At 44.8% G+C, this 17473-nt stretch overlaps 1 protein-coding gene across 2 annotated transcripts in view; it reads right to left on the bottom strand.

Annotated features, from left to right (window-relative positions):
* Positions 1–17124, bottom strand: part of C1QTNF3 (C1q and TNF related 3) — a 36364-nt gene extending 19240 nt beyond the window's left edge. Inside the window, exons 1-2 of one of the 2 annotated variants that reach the window (XM_084832046.1) lie at positions 16890–17124; positions 984–1196 (exon numbers count right to left, since the gene is read on the bottom strand). In XM_084832046.1, coding sequence (XP_084688172.1) covers positions 984–1076 — 93 coding nt within the window. In that variant the 5' untranslated portion in view covers positions 1077–1196; positions 16890–17124. Of the gene's footprint in view, positions 1–163; positions 708–983; positions 1197–16889 lie in introns of those variants that run through there. The other variant, XM_084832047.1, reaches the window with a different exon arrangement.
* Between the last annotated feature and the right edge of the window lie 349 nt (positions 17125–17473).

Here is a 17473-nt window from a genome sequence, read left to right on the forward strand (position 1 = left end):
CATTTGGGTCAGTAGAAGGGCTATTACCATCATCATCCTCAACCGTCCACTCAACAAGGCGACTCCGCTGTCTCAACAATTCCCTGCTGCTGGAACCTTTGTGGCCAGTCTGGTGGTGACTTTGCAAGACTTTGGCCACCGGATTATTAGATCTTCTGCTCACCTCCATGTATTCGTCTTGGCACAGGCAAAAGCGAAGAAACAGAAGCAACGCCAGGAGGCTCCAATTGAGGAAATCCTTGGGTGCCATATTACTCAACATAGCAAGGTCTCAGGAGTTCAAGTGGCTTTTACAAGGGAACGATCTGCAGTTGCCGTGATGTGGGCTTCCCAAGCGATTCCCCACTATTAAACCTGGCAACAAGACCAGGGTGACCACAGCTTTATATGCTGTGCGCCATAAATTATGCTATGAAAATGTCAGAGTGGCAGGAACCTTCTTCCCAAGTCAGTCATGCTTTCTTAAACAACCCGGTCATTATTCACCACAACCGTCACTGCAGGGAAAATTGATTTGTATGCTGGAAATGGCCACTGTAGTTAATGGACAGCTGCGGGGTTCCTGTTTGGGGGCACTGACAAATATTACTCCCTTCTCTTTTTTTTCATTCTCTCTCTCTCTCTCTTTGGCATGTTTTCATTTTAGTGTGAAGAAGTGAGATGGAAATGAAGAACATGTGGCAAATGTGTTATGCTTCTTGATTAGTAATGGAAAGACTGGGAATTCAGGCTCTTAAAAGGTGTTCTGGAGTTCGGACACAGTCCTCTATTTGTTTGCCAAACACACACACACACACCACTTCCCCCTTTCTGTTTCTCATATAAAACACACACGCTTCCTTCTCTCTCTCATATAACACACACACACACACACACACACAGTATCTGCTCATTCTGAAAAATCAATCTACTGGCAATCAAGAAACAAAAGCACGGGGGAGATTTTTGCTCATAAGTTTGACTTGAAAGCTGTATATACTTACTTGCTTTAGAAAAGACAAATATTTGCTTGTATGCCAGCCAGAGAACGGGACTGGAAAAACAGTCTGAAAACAGTTTGTTGATTTGAAGCTCATACTGAGTCCCAGTTCTCAGTGCAAATCTTGAGCTTCCTGGTCAAACAACTCCTCCCCACATATGCAGCTCTAATTTCCGATGTTTTTTTAAACGCTGATGCCAAACCAGATTGGATTTTCCTGCCAAGTAAAGATGTGTCCATGAATTCAATAAGCATGTTTCAGTCTTACAAATGAACATGCCTCTATAAAATTATCCTGTCATTGTAATCTGTAATTCTTTGAACCTACCCACAGATGAATATCTTCAATACTAAAAATACAAGAGACAACCCTGTAGATATTTCCATCTTGGATAAGTCATTTTACTAAATGGAGCAATTTCATGGGAAATCTTCATAACTATATGAGGGATGTCATCTGCTTTGATTTTCTTTGGAGCTGAACAACTGAGAAAATCACAACCATCATGTCCCAAATCAAAACCCCACATTTAAAGATAGATACAGAACAGGAAAGATACGCTGACTGAACTCTTTTGAATGGCCTTGCAATGATGGTATGCTGTCTGCTAGTAACTTGCTTGAATAATCTTCTATACATGGGCAACTGGACACAAGCATTCACACAACCCGGAGTCAGTGGAGGCTGGTGGCACTGATGTCAGTGGGGCAGTGAATTTGTTCTGGGTTTCAGTCTGAACCAGTCAGAACTCTAAAGGAGCTCACTGCCCCACTGACATCAAAGCCACCAGCCTTCACTGCCCAGAGCCCTCTGGGTGGTCTAGTGTGAAAATGAGCTCACACTCATGCAGTTTGATTCTCCACTGACTTGAGCAGGAAAGACTTTGGTGAGCGGAGAAGCTGGGAGGGACGATAGCTTAGTGGATGGTCCCTCCCAGCTTCTTAGAGCACATGCTTTGCGTGCAAACGGTCCCAGGTTCAGTTGTTGCCATCTCCAGGTAGGGCTGGGAAAGACTTCAGCCTGAGACCTGGAAGAACGTCTGCCAACCAATGTAGCTCAAGGGTGTTGATCTTCTTTCAGCCAAAGAGCCAAATTCAATATCAAAGAAGCTCTCAGGGTCTTCATTCTAGAAGTGGGTGGGGCTAGGTGCAAAGGGGGTGGGGCCAAAATATAAAAAATGCCACCTTATTTTAGTTTAAAACTCTTCCTGCCAGTAACCAAGCCTCAGCTGGAGCATTTCAACATTTTAGAATGGGGAGAAACATGCAAAAGCCAGGAAGCCACCCAACAATTGGCAGTCGGATGAAAGGGGTGTGGTCAGGGAGGGGGTGTGGCCATCTGGGGAGCCCTGAAGATTGGGACCTCATGTAGGCCAGATTTGGCCTCCAGGCCTCTAATTTAGACAATAGTGAGCTAGATGGACCAAAAGTCTGGTTCATTTGTTATCTCTGAGCACAAACCTGTGCATGTTTAGACATTTAAAAAGTCCTACAACTTCTAGCATTCCCCAGCCAGCTGTACAAGGAAAGACTATGACATTGGGGGGGGGGGGGTTAGTTGAGGAAAAAAGTGAGTAAGGAGAGACAATGCAGAGGTTTATAAAAGTACGCACGGTGTGGAGAAAGAGAAAAGAGAGAAGCATTTCTTCCTCTCTCAAAATACTAGAACCAGGGGTTGTCAAACGAAGCTGAATAGAGAGAGATTCAGGACAGATAAAAGGAAGAACGTCTTCACACAGCACATAGTTAAACTATGGAATTTGCTACCACAAGATGTGATGATGGCCACCAACTTAGATGGTTTTAAAAGGGAATTGGACAAATTAATTGAGAATAAAGGCTATCCCTGGGTACTAGCCATGATGGCTACATGCTACCTCCAGGATAAGAGGCACCTGATAACAGTTGCACAGTGGGAGAAGGCTGTTGCCCGGATGTCCTGTTTGTGGGCTTCCCAGAAGCATCTGGCTGGCCACTGTGGGTAACAGTATCCTGGACAGGATAGGTCTTGGCTCTGATCAAGCAGGGCTCTTTTTATGTTTGTATGTCCTTATGGTATAATCTTAGGTTTCATTCCAGTTTAAACAGTAAGAAGCAGTGGAGGCAGGTGACTCCGATTTCGGTGAGGATGTGAATCCATCCTGGGTTTCAGTCAGAACCAGCCAGAGCTCTAAAGGAGCTATACAAGGTGCTGAACCTATTTTGGGAATACGACTCAGCACTTTAGATAGCTCTTTTAGAGTTCTGGCTGGTTCTGACTAAAACCCAGAATAGATTTACAGTCCCACCGAAATCAGAGCCACCAGCCTCCACTGGTAAGATTTTGTTGTTGTTCAGTCGTTAAGTCATGTCCGACTCTTCATGACCCCATGGACCATAGCACGCCAGGCCTTCCTGTCCTCCGCTCTCTCCCGGAGTGTGCTCAAGTTCATATTCATTGCATCGGTGATGCTATCTAGCCATCTCATCCTCTGCCGTCCCCTTCTCCTTTTGCCTTCAATCTTTCCCAGCATCAGGGTCTTTTCCAGGGAGTTTTCTCTTCACATTAGGTGGCCAAAATATTTGAGCTTCAGCTTCAGTATCTGTCCTTCCAATGAGCACTCAGGGTTGATTTCCTTTGGGATTGACTGATTTGACCTCCTTGCAGTCCAGGGGACTCGTAAGAGTCTTCTCCAGCACCACAGTTCGAAAGCATCAATTCTTCGGCGCTCAGCCTTCCTTGTAGTCCAGCTCTCACAGCCATACATTACTACTGGGAAAATCATAGCTTTGATTAGATGGACCTTTGTCGGCAAGGTGATGTCTCTGCTTCTTACTATGCTGTCTAGGTTTGCCATAGCTTTCCTCCCAAGGAGCAAGCGTCTTTTAATTTCATGGCTACAGTCACCGTCTGCAGTGATCTTGGAGCCCAAGAAAATAAAATCTGTCACTGCTTCCATTTCTTCCCCTTCTATATGCCAGGAAGTGATGGGGCCAGATGCCATGATCTTTGTTTTTTTAATGTGGAGTTTCAAACCAGCTTTTGCACTCTCTACTTTCACCCTCAACAAGAGGCTCTTTAGATCCGCTTCACTTTCTGCCATTAGGGTGGAATCGTCTGCATATCTGAGGTTGTTGATAATTCTCCCGGCAATCTTAATTCCGACCTGTGATTCATCCAACCCGGCGTTTCTCATGATGTATTCTGCATATAAGTTAAATAAGCAAGGTGACAATATGCAGCCTTGTCGTACTCCTTTCCCAATTTGGAACCAATTGGTTGTTCCATGTCTGGTTCATGCTGTTGCTTCTTGACCCTCGTACAGGTTTCTCAGGAGACAGGTAAGGTGGTCTGGTACTCCCATGTCTTTAAGAATTTACCACAGTTTGTTGTGATCCATACAATCAAAGGCTTTAGTGTAGTCAATGAAGCAGAAATAGACGGTTTTCTGGAATTCTCTTGCTTTCTCCATGATCCAGCGAATGTTGGCGATTTGATCTCTAGTTCCTCTGCCTCTTTGAAACCCAGCTTGTACTTCCGGTAGTTCTCGGTTCACATGCTGTTGAAGCCTAGCTTGTAGGATTTTGAGCATAACCTTGCTGGCATTGTGCAGCAGTTTGAACACTCTTTGGCGTTGCCCTTCTTTGGAAATGGAATGTAAACTGCCCTTTCCAGTCCTGTGGCCACTGTTGAGTGTTCCAAATTTGTTGGCATATTGAGTGCAGCACTTTAACAGGATCATCTTTTAGGATTTTAAATAGCTCAGCTGGAATACTGTCATCTCCGCTAGCTTTCTTGTTAGTAATGCTTCCTAAGGCCCACTTGACTTCACTCTCGAGGATGTCCGGCTCAAATTCAGTGACTGCACTATCATGGCTATCAGGGACATTCAGATCTTTCCTGTATAGTTCTTCTGTGTATTCTTTCCACCTCTTCTTAATCTCATCTGCTTCTGTTAGGTCCCTGCCTTCTTTGTCCTTTATCATGCCCGTCTTTGCACAAAACGTTCCCTTGAGATCTCCGATTTTCTTGAAGAGATCTCTAGTCTTTCCCATTCTGTTGTCTTCCTCAATTACTTTGCATTGTTCATTTAAGAAGGCCTTCTTGTCTCTCCTTGCTATTCTCTGGAACTCTGCATTCAGTTGGATATATCTTCCCCTGTCTCCCTTGCTTTTCGCTTCCCTTCTTTCCTCAGCTACTTGTAAAGCCTCATCAGACAGCCACTTTGCTTTCTTGCATTTCGTTTTCTTTGGGATGGATTGAGTTGCTGCCTCCTGTCCTGAACAATGTTACGGACCTCCATCCATAGTTCCTCGGGCACTATGTCTATCAGGTCTAATCCCTCAAATCTATTCCTCACTTCCACTGTATATTCATAAGGGATATGATTTAAGTCATACCTGAATGGTTTAGTGGTTTTCCCTATGTTCTTCAATTTAAGCCGAAATTTTTCAAGAAGCAGCTCATGATCTGAGCCACAGTCAGCTCCAGGTCTTGTTTTTACTGACTGTATAGAGCTTCTCCATCTTTGGCTGCAAAGTCCATAATCAATCTGATTTCGATATTGACCATCTGGTGATGTCCATGTGTAGAGTCGCCTCTCATGCTGTTGGAAAAGCGTGTTTGCTATGATCAGCGTGTTCTCTTGGCAAAACTCGATTAGCCTTTGTCCTGCTTCATTTTCTACACCAAGGCCATGCCTGCCTGTTATCCCGGTGATTTCTTGACTTCCTACTTTAGCATTCCAATCCCCTATGATGAAGAGGACATCTTTTTTTGGTGTTAGTTCTAGAAGGTGTTGTAGGTCTTCATAGAACCCATCAGCCTCAGCTTCTTCGGCCTCAGTGGTTGGGGCATAACTTGAATTACTGTGATGTGGAATGGTTTGCCTTGGATTCGTACTGAGATCATTCTATCGTTTTTGAGATTGTACCCCAGTACTGCTTTTCCCACCCTTTTGTTGACTATGAGTGCTACTCCATTTCTTCTAAGGGATTCTTGCCCACAGTAGTAGATATGATGGTCACCTGAATTAAATTCGCCCATGCTTGTCCATTTTAGTTCGCTGATTCCCAAGATGTCAATGTTCAATCTTGCCATCTCATGTTTGACCTCCTCCAGCTTTCCTTGATTCATTGACCTTACATTCCAGGTTCCTAAACAATATTGTTCTTTACAGCATCGCACTTTCTTTTCACCACCAGGCACATCCACAGCTGAGTGTCCTTTCGGCTTTGGCCCAGCTGCTTCACTCTTTCTGGCGCTACTTGGAAATTCCCTCTGCTCTTCCCCAGTAGTATATTGGACACCTTCCGACCCGAGGGGCTCATCTTCCGGTGTCATCTCTTTTAGCCTTGTGATACGTTCCATGGGGTTTTCTTGGCAAGAATACTGGAGTGGGTTGCCATTTCCTTCTCCAGTGGACCACATTTTGTCAGAACTCTCTGCCATGACCTGTCCATCTTGGGTGGCCCTGCACAACATAGCTTATGGCTTCACTGAGTTACGCAAGCCTCTTCGCCACAACAAGGCAGTGATCCATGAAGGGCCAAAACAGACATTATTCTAAATCCATATCCAGCAGCTATGTCTTTTTTCCATTTTTATTGTAGAGTAAGTGGGGAATGTAGAGTAACTGGGCCGTGGTGACTTAGTGGTTAAGACGCTGAACTGCATTGGCAGGACAGCAGTTCGAGACCTGAGTGCTGCGTGACGGAGTGAGCTCCCGTCTTCAGTCCCAGCTCCTGCCAACCTAGCAGTTCAAAAGCAAGAAATTGCAAGTAGATAAATAGGTACCGCTTCGGCGGGAAAGGTGACAGCATTCTGTGCACCTCGGTGTTCAGTCATGCTGGCCACATGACCATGGAAGCGTCCTCGGACAGCGCTGGCTCTTCGGCTTAGAAATGGAGATGAGCACCACACCCTAGAGTCGGACATGACTGGTTGGGGACACCTTTATCTTTTTAAGTGGGAAAAAGCCTCATGCCCACACACTAGGGTCCTGATCTGGATTGGGGCCCTGTACCTTCTCTAGAGTAGAAATGGGGGAAAAAACCCAACACATAGAGATTTTATCATGCGATTGAGATTGCTCCTTCACGGAAGTTTGCGGGCTCTTTACATGACCCTGCCATGACCCTCCTTCACTAAATGCTTTTTGTTCCATTTTTAAGTAGATCATAGATAATGAGCTATTATATTACCCTGTTGTGTTCCACTTCAGTTTCTTCTGTGAAAAGAGTTAAAGAGGCAAGCTCAATGAAAGATAATGGAAGACTCAGATAAGGTGAGAAGGTGGGCTGCGAGGGCAGGGGGAGGAAGCACATGTTAAGGGAGTCAGTTGTGATTCTGCATTTAAAATGGAAGCAGAAAGCCCTGTTTTAAATGCAGGATTTTAGGCGGGTGTAGAAATCCCCACTGCTGCTAGATACAGATTTAAAGTAATGTCTGTTTTGGCCCACAGAAATCTAGGTCTAGGGAGCTATTACCATCCCATCTCCCATTTTCTTTCTTACTAGGAATTGAATGTTCTTGGCTGCCAAAAGGGTTAAAATCTTGGACTCCACAGAGACATGACTGATTCAGAGAAAACATGAATCCCCTTTGGCACTTAATAAATTGATTCTGCAAATGCTGGGGCAGCACTGCTGTTTTCAGCTGCTGGTAGAGATTTCAGAGCCAAATGCTGTACTGGGGTTTCCTGTGGCATTAAAGTGCAAAATATTTCCAGATGAGTAATGCCCATTTATAGGACCCATATACTGGAAAGGGCGGGAATCAACCAAAGGAGGCATGGTTTTGTGGTTTTGTTGCCTGAGCAAGAACTGAAATAAGCATAATTTTGACCCAAAGACTTTGATCTTCCCTGCCCTCTACTTATATTCACTGCTTCCAAACCATCCCTAGGTACTGTACGCACCATCATTCCAATTATTTAAGCTTCTTTGACATTTTGATTCTGTATTCATAAACAAATGGGAACTTAAGTCTTTAAAGTGAATGCAGGGTCTTCCGACTGCAGAACTTCTTGGCTTGATACAAGGATGGTAAAATGGCCAAACATCAGGTATTTTATCTGCCTATTTATTTAGTGATTTTCCCTGAGATTCAATTATTGAGTATTTTGTTGAATGAACAGGATATCTTGAATCAGGGGAACCTCTATTAAGCTCTTTCCCCAGGGCTGGCCCCAGCACCAGGCATCCCTGAGCAGCTGACCAGGCCCCAGTGATGCCTGCCCTGGGGGTCCCTTTCCAAATATATATAGTAGCCCAGTTAGGGTGGGCATGCGACCGACTTTACAGAGGACAATCCTTGTTTCGAAGGGCTGCCAAAGGGCTGTCCTCTACTTTGAAGGCATCCTTTATTTGAAAGGCGGTTCCCAGTCCGAGTCTGGTTTAAAGATAAAGAACTATCAGAAGGAAGAGTTGGGCCTTGGAGTTGCCCACCAGAAGTTAGCACCTGGACAGCACACTGAGCAAGGCACCCATGTCACCTGGTCACAGTCTTCCCGCTATGGTGAGATTTCTACCTAAATTCCAGTAATTATTTCTAAATGTGTATCTATACATATAGATGTATGTCCCTTATTAACATCACTTGAGCACGCTCCGGGAGAGAGCGCAGGACAGGAAGGCCTGGCGTGCTATGGTCCATGGGGTCACGAAGAGTCGGACACGACTGAACGACTGAACAACAATACATCATAACCTTTTCATGACCAAGAACATTGAGTTCCTAGTAAGAAAAAAAAAAGGGTAATGGGATGGCAAGAGCTTCCCAGACCTGGATTTCTGTGAGCCAAAGCAGGCATTACGTTAAATCCACATCCAGCAGCTATGTTTGTCTTTCTTGTCTTTTCATTTTTACTCTAGAGAAGGTACAGGGCCTGCAATCCAGATCGGTTCCCTAACATGAGGGTAAGAGGCTTTTTCTCCACCTACTCAAGAGTAAAAATGAAAAATGCTGGAATGTTGCGATATCAAACATCCACACCTGTCGATGTTGGCACTATTATTGTGCACCTTGAAAAATTAAAGGATTTTCCCCATTATGAGAAAAGACTGGTGAAGTGGGGGTGGAGGATGACACAGGATGATCGCAGGAGCATGACATCATGTGGACCCCCCTGTAAAATCCCATGAGCAAGGCAAGGCAAAAGCACTTTAAAACACTCATCTGGAAGCACCCTAGGTTTTAGTCAGAGGGATAGAAATCAGAGTGACACACTGGCGGAACTGCTAGTTTGGTAGAGAACTGCCCATGGAAATCAATGGAGAAATTTAGGGTTTTACATAGCTGTGATTGGTCAACATCCATCACGTGCGCTCTCTCTCTCTCTCTCTCTCACACACACACACACACACACACACACACACAATATGTGTGGTGCCAGTGTGGTGTAGTGGTGAGAGTGTCGAGCTGGGAGATCCGGGTTCTAGTTCCCACTCAGCCATGGAAGCTCACTGGGTGACTTTGGGCCAGTCATAGACTCTTAGCCTGACCTACTTTACAGGGTTGTTGTTGTGAGGATAAAATGGAGTAGGAGGATGATAATGTAAGCCGCCTTGGGTTCCTTGCAAGAAGAAAAAGGCAGGATATAAATGCAATAAATAAATAAAATAAAATAAAGTAGCGAATACTGGAGCTCATACTCTTTCTAACTTAGGGCGCAATCCTATGGGGATAGGCGGCTGCCTCTGATCTTGGAGGCGACTGCCTACCCAACACAGGGCAGGAGAAGCACGGAGGGGATCATCTCCTCCGCACTTCTCCTGCCCTGCATTTGTGGCTAGACAGCTGATTTCGGAGCGGGGGCAGTGGCGGCCAGACGAAACATAGGATGTGTCATACCAGCATTTCCACCCTCCCCGCCCCAGCCCACCCTGGGAATGCCCTTGTTACGCCGCTCCGCACTGCTGTTCTGAGTGCGGAGCTGTTCCGTGCTGCCTCCAAGGCAGCACGGGAGGGGGGAAGGTTGGTTCCTGGAAACTGACGTATCCTATGGCCGTCTAGCCGCTGACTAGCGGCCATAGGATTGCTCCCTTAGGTCTTATTTCATGTGTTTGGGGAGGAGTTTTTACTTAAAAAAATAAATAAACGTGCAACTCTCTCTGTGGAAGTCAATGGAGCACAATGCTTCTATATGCAACTGAGTTCTGGGGGTGGACTGGGAGGGGGGATCCTGAGGAGGGCAACGTAAAGAAATTGGCCTTTGCCCATATATAACCCCAATGAAGTTGCAGCAATCTAGGGCTGGAAATCTAAAGTGACCTCAGCCCCAACTAGCTGTAGTATTAATAGTGGATTACACAGTAGGGCTGTTGCAACCCACTCTCTCTCATCCACACTCCCCACAACCTGTAAAATGGGAATAATGGACTGCATTTGTATTGGCAGGGCTATTTTATGTTTAACGAGTGAATGGACTGGGCTTTGCACAGGTTGGGATAGCCCCTAGTTTGATACAGTGAGGCCTTCAAGCAAATTTACACAGCTATCAGAGTTAGACAAATTATGCCCAGCCCTTTTGAGTGAAGCCATGCCCACTGGCACCCATAGGCATGATCCCTGCCATGATGCAAACTGTGAAGGATTGTTGGTCCCACCCCAACAACCCTGCAAGTAGGCCAGGCCCAGCTTGGCCACAGGTTCCCCCAAAGTTGACCCAGTAGCTCCCTTCCCAGGCCAATAGGCACTGTATTTAGCACTGAAGTTATACAGGACACACCACACCAACTGGAAGTTGGATAAAAGTTTATTAGGGGAAAGGAACAAAGAGGAAAGAATGGGAAGAGGTGGTAGGTTGTACAGGAAATTACAAGCAAGGTACAATACTCAAAGCAAAACCAGAAACACCAAACACCAAGGCACACACTCCCAAGAGCAAAACAATAAAGCTAGCTAGTCTATCCTATACATACCAACGTATGGGCCTCTCAGGATGGCCATCAACCAGCAGCACCCCCTAGTACCGTCGGGGCCAAGAAGAGATGCCAGCCCCTTCTTTAGCCCTCTTTTTATTGCCCAGCCCTAGCAACTCAGAGCAGATTTGAAACACCCAATCCACGCCCAGTCCCAGGACACCCCACTCCACCCCCCAAGGAGGCTGAATCTTCCCACCTGTTATCATTTTCCCAATTAGCCAGAGCAGAGCGTGGCCTTGAGCTGCAGGGCTGAGAAAGACAATCAACTGCCAGGTGGCTACCTCGTAGGTGACTCCCCAAGCGGCCCTCATGGCTCCCACTTCTACTATCCCATTCTTGACACAACCTATCACCCCTGAGGGAGGGGGGCTGTCCCACAGCATGGGAGAGGGGGCAGCCCTTTAACTCTGTCCCTCAGACTAATCCCTCCTGGCTTCTAACTGTATCAGTCGCAAAGCGATGTGCTGCTTACGGAAGCCTTCCACTTGCTGAATGAAGATGGTACCGCAGGCTTCAAACACAAATTTAATTAATTTAAAATTAAAATTAATTAATGCATTTACAAACCCAAATAACCCTGAGGGGCACACACCTAAAGTCCCCTTAGTATGCATGCCAGGTTTCAGATGTCTAGGTTTCATCATCTTTGCAGTATAGCACCGACAGATAGACACACACGCAACCTCTTTTATTAATGTAGGCTAACAAATGGACCTCACTTCGCATGGGTGGGAATAGTCCTTGTGTTACAGCGAAGGCTGCAAGCTGATTTACACAGCTGTCAAGTTGGATACATTGTGCCAGGCTTGTCCGAGTAAAGCCCCATCTGGTAGCATTCCTAGGCACAGCTTCTGCCATGGTGCACTCCTATAACCCCCTGAGGGAGAGGCCTTCCCACTCTATTCCACAGCAGGAGGAGATGGCAGGCATAGAGCTGTGTCCCTCAGCCTACTAATCTCCTCCGGCTTCAAACTGTATGAACGGAAAAGCTATGCATTGTTTAGGGAAGTCTCCCCCTACTGGCTGAAGATGTTATTGCAGGCTTCAACCATACAAACACATTCAGGGCGCAAACCTATGGGCGTAGGTGGCCGCCTCCAAACTTGGAGACGACCACCTATTCAATGCAGGGCACGAGAAGTGTGGAGGGGATCGTTCCCTCCACGCTTCTCCTGCCTTGCATTTGCAGCTAGACAGCCGATTTTGGCTGTCTAGCTGTGGGAAGGTGGAGCAGGGGAAGAGGCTGCCAGACATCATATAGGATGTGTCATACCAGCATTTCCACCTCCCCCGCCCCAGAATGCCCCCCAGAATGCCCCATTTTCACTGCTCCGTGCTCCTCTTCTGAGTGCAGAGCACAGGGCCATTCCACGCTGCCTGCATGGCAGCGTGGAAGGGGGAGAAGGTCGGTTCTTTGGGAACCGCCCTTGCAGCATGGGCTCCAAGGTCGGTTCCTGGAAACCCACATATCGTATGGCTGTCTAGCCGCTATAGGATAGGGCTATCCTATAGGGGCCATAGGATTGCTCCCTTAATTAAAATTAATGCATTTTCAAAACCAAATAACCCCAAGGTGCACACCCCTAGGGTCCCCTTAGTGTGCCTGCCAAGTTTCAGGTATTTAGGTTTCACTACCTTGGAGCAATGGAACTGATGGATAGACAGAGAGATGGACACACATACTCTTTTATGATTACAGAAGAAGATAGAAGATAAAACTTTGTTTTAATTCACATGAAATAAGATCCAAATTAGAAACAGTACAAACTCCTCTCTTTGCTGCTACCTTTTGTTTTAGGGGTGGACACACTGGTGCCAAATCACAGCTACTGGATTTCTCAATTGATTTCTATGGGCAATTTTCACTTCCACCCTGGGGGAGATTTTAAAATGGCTTCCAATTAAAACTCAGAAATTATTTGTCAAAACAATGAGATGGGTCACTCTAGACTCTTCCCCCCCCCCCCAGGCTTTTGCAGTACTATAAAATATGCTCTTAATTAATACATGATTGTTATTCTATTATTAATAATCCTGGTCAGGGGTTTAAAATAGAACTAATGAATCTGGCAAGAGGACTATAAAAGCACTGTGCATACCTATGGATACCATACCATCATACTGATGTGATGTTGCAAAAGCACAACTTTTTATCATTGCCTAGACTGAATCTTTTGCACCGCTCAGCAATATTCTTATTTTTAATTTCACCATACTTCCTGGATATTTTTCTGCATCATCTGTAAAATGCAGTTTGTCTTTCCATAAACATATGTTGGGATAACAATCTCTTATTTGTGTCCTTTGGTGATGGGATTGTGGGAGAAGGAGCTATAAAATTTGAAACCTCCTGATCAAGTTGCACCAGATGTGTACAGCAATCAGAACCTGAGACCAGATAACTTATTAGTTTCTGCCCAGCTAGTAGAGAAATAGCTTCACAGCTTTGGTTTAGCTTATGTATGAAAATCGAATACAGTTTGATCAAGAGCACTGTTCCAGGAGGCATTCCTTAACTGACCAACCACGGTTTCTATTGGCATTCTGTTTTTTAAAAAGCATAATTTTAATATAGTGTTTTATTCTTTTACTGTTTTACTTTTTATGTTCACCGCTCTGAAATCTTTTTAGATATAGAGCAGTATACAAATATTGTAAATAAATAATTAAACAAACGTTTTAGTTTCCTCCTCCACCGTTCCTGTCACTAGCGGTCAACAGATTCTCAAATCTAGGGTTGCCAGCTTTTTATTAAAAAAAACTTATCTGGTCCTTTGCCTTTTGCAGCCATCTGGTGCGCAGCAAATAAACAAGTGAAATGTTATCCATCACTATGCTATATGCAAGGAAAAGCTTTATATGCTAAACTTAACATGTATCAAGCTCCTGTTAAAGGCATGGAAGGAGGAGATGAAAAAAGAAAGATGTCAAGCCTACTCAGAGCTAGCAGTTCTGAAATCTTTAATCATGACATTCCTAAAATACAGAACCCCAAAGAATCCTGGTAAATAAAATGTTCCTGTTAGCGACACTTTAAAAATGTTATGCTAAGATCTCTGACTTTGGAATTTAAAATATTTTTACAGTAAAATTCTTATTTTTTTTTTTTACTGTCAGAATTACAGCAAATAATATTAAAAAGTCAGTTTTCAACCTAAGCACCCTTTTTCCTGACACAGTCATGAAGAAATACATTCCAGAACAGTAATTGAGCTTATATGGCTTTTCCCTTTACTGGTGTTCTGTGCCAGGAAAATGCTATTGAGATTTCACCCTCCTGTGCAGCTGCTAAAGGCACAGCACTCAACCAGCCACAAAAGTTGCAGCCCTAATAGGTTTTGTAGACAACTCCCCTCAGGTGGTCTTAAGCACATCAGAGTCGATAACAGCCTGAGGCATATGAAGGACATTCCCTTTTGGATCAGGTTCTTTTTTCCTGCAAATGGGCTTTAGCTATTAGCCAATTTGATGGGGTGGGGGGGCTTTTACAGCCTACATGTCCTATCTACTTGGACACCACATACACAAGACATTAAAAATGATCTAGAACAGTTTTGTCCTCTCCTCTGCTCTTCAGCCCCGCTCTCTAGCCCCCAATGCCAGTATAAAAATGTGTACTAGTGCAGGACAGAACTGTGAGTCTGTGTGGGTGAGTTCATGCAAGATTGATCTGAGGATCCTACAGGGTATTGAAGCATGTGCCAGTGTGTTGAACGAATACGCATACACAGGGGTGGCTTCAAGGGTAGGCATGATTGGGCATCTGCCAAGAGGCCACACACCAGTAGGGGCCCACCGACAAGAGTTCCCTGGAGTTGCTTCTCTTCTTCAACACTGCAACCTGCTTGTTCACCTACCTCTCACTCTGGCCCAGATAATGATGGTGGTGAGAAAGAGGAGCAGTACATGCTGCTGCCTGCCTGCCTGCTTACTGATGGACTGACAACTGCCAACCATGCATGTGGTGGCAATGATGAGAAAGAGGATGAGAAGAAATAGCAGCTGATGACAATGATGGTGAGAAGGTAGAATCCACTGAGAGAGGGAGACCATTGAGGGTGTTTTGCCCAAGGCCCTCAAGAACCTGGAGTTGGCACTGTGAGTGCACAGATGCACATAGGATCAGAAGTAGAAACACACCTGCTAACAGAGCCCTACTTTAAGGATCAGGCTGAAAGAGGTGGAGAGAGAAAGAGAAGGCTGAAGAGATCCATGAACATTCAAATGCAGCAAAAGCTCAGTGAAAGAAAACTGCTCAGACACAGACAGCTATATTGAAAACATTCTATTAGAAAAGGGCTGTTTAAACCAAAGTTTCATCATATGATGCAACTAGAAACTTATTTCCTGTATTCTACAGTAGCTTGGCTATGTAGAATGGACACCTGGCCTTCCAAAAAGTAAATTTCCTCAGTTCCTTCCTGAAACTATCCAAACCACAGATTATGGGACAAAGTCCAAGGAGCAACACGAGAGCTCAGTCTCAGAAAGAAGCCTGAAATTCTTGAAAGAGCCAAAGAAAACAAGGCTGTAATGCTGGTAAATTAACCCTTTCCATTGCATGAGATAGAGTTTTACAGAGCTGCTATCCTGGTGTGTCAAGGAAAAGCTGTCCATTTTTAAATTTTAAAAATACTGACTACTTTGTCAAGGATGATTGATTGAGTAGGACAACTTTCCCCAATGTGGTGCTCTCCCAATATTTTGGGCTACAGCTCCCAGAATTCCTGACCATTAGCTATGATGGTGAGGGCATCAGGTTGGGGAAGGCTGGGTTAGGAGATGTTTCCTGAATGCGCAGTCTACCTGCAGGCTGGGGTCTGAAACCAATTTCTGCCTATATGTGTGGTAGAACAGAAAACAATAGTAGTTTGATCTGAAGACAGAGTCAGAGGAGTAGGAGTTCTGTTTTGTTTGTTGCTGTTTTGTTGGAATTAACAACATTTGGGGCTGTGAGATGCTGTAACTCTTCAGGAATCTGATGCAGGACTAGAGGTTATGCTACCTACTTTAGAAGTCTGCTTGCCTACAATATGTTGTACATTTATATTTGTAAATTATCAGATATTAAGATACTATCAGTGATCTCTATCTCATAAGGAAACAGATCCTGTAAAGAGCTACACCCCTGGAACTTCCTACTCCTTGAAGCAGTAGGGTGAGCCATGCCTTCTCTTTTGTAACAAACTCCCTTTTTGTAACAATAGGCACCAGGTTTTGCATGCAGCTTCCAATAAAGCCCAACAAGACCCCAAAGAAGCTGGCAGGCATCTCAGATCTGATTCCTTAGTCCTTTAGAACATAAAACAGCCATGCTGGATCAGACCAAGGGTCCATCTAGTCCAGCATTGTGTTCACACAGTGGCCAACTAGCTGCCCACAGGAAACCCAGAAGCAGGACATGAGTGCAACAGCACCCTAGCAACTGGTATACATAGGCATAGTTTATAAGCCCTACCTGGAGATGCCAGGGATCGAACCTGGGACCTCCTACATGCATGTGATCTATCACACTGAGCTATGGCCCTTCCTTATCTAGGGTTGTCATCTTTTTTTCTCATAGGGCCCCTGTATCTTTAATAACTCCATAACAGGCTGAGATTTAGCAGGTTATATTTCCCCCCACCAATGACTCTTCATGCTAAGAAAAGATTCAGCTCGTATCTTTCTGGTTGTCATGAACTTATTAAAAGTACAGGAACCCTGCAAAGAAAAAGTTGGTAGCCTTACATACCCCACTTCTAAACTGGAGGCATAGCAGGGGGAATACGTCCCTCCACTATTCTTCCAGTTGCTTACATCTCTTAAATACCAAGCTCAGGATGGGAGGAAAGGTCCCAAGACCATCAGGGTCTAGCTGGGAGGGATGCCATTTCAGCATCCACCAAGGGTACTGAAAACAATGAAGGCCAGCTCTGTAACAGAGCAGTATAATAGCTTTGACCCTAATCTAAGCATTTGGGATAGACTACACATGAACATTAATAAATAAAAAATCACTTACGGAAGCTCCTGCATCATCTGCACAGAGAGCTTCAGCTTCCATCTCAGTCACCTTCTTTTCTGCTGGGGTATTGTTTCAAAGGAGCACCTTGCTTGTCAATAACATCAGTATGATTTTTCATTTAGGATACCAATATGGAACTGTTTCCTTCATAAGCCTGCTACTGAAATGACTGAAAGAGAATGTCATTTTCAATATCCATCCTACCCCAAACAAGCCTGACCAGCAAATACATACAGAGTGGCTCAAGATAAGACTATATCCCAGCGTTAATTATTTCATTGTTGAAGCATGCTTATTATTAAAGTTTGTGCTGACTCAGGTTCCAAGAGAAAGTGGTCTTGAGTACACCTTTTTTGAAGATACTTTTCAGCGTTTGTAGTTGACTTGCTCTCTCTATGAATCCTGTTTGTTTCAGACTTGCTCATGGCCAGCCATATAGATAAAGAAGTCCCATCAGGAATCATCCTTGTCCTTTCCTCTCTTCATTCTGCTCCCTGTTCCCTTGCACTGTCTTTCAAACCTGGCTTGTCTATTTCCCCTGAGGCCTGCTGTCATCGCTGCTTCCTCTCTCTTTTGGTCTG

Source organism: Heloderma suspectum, chromosome 2, assembly GCF_057233095.1.
Source record: "Heloderma suspectum isolate Gila_16-S chromosome 2, 16-S_ref, whole genome shotgun sequence".
NCBI lineage: Eukaryota > Metazoa > Chordata > Lepidosauria > Squamata > Helodermatidae > Heloderma > Heloderma suspectum.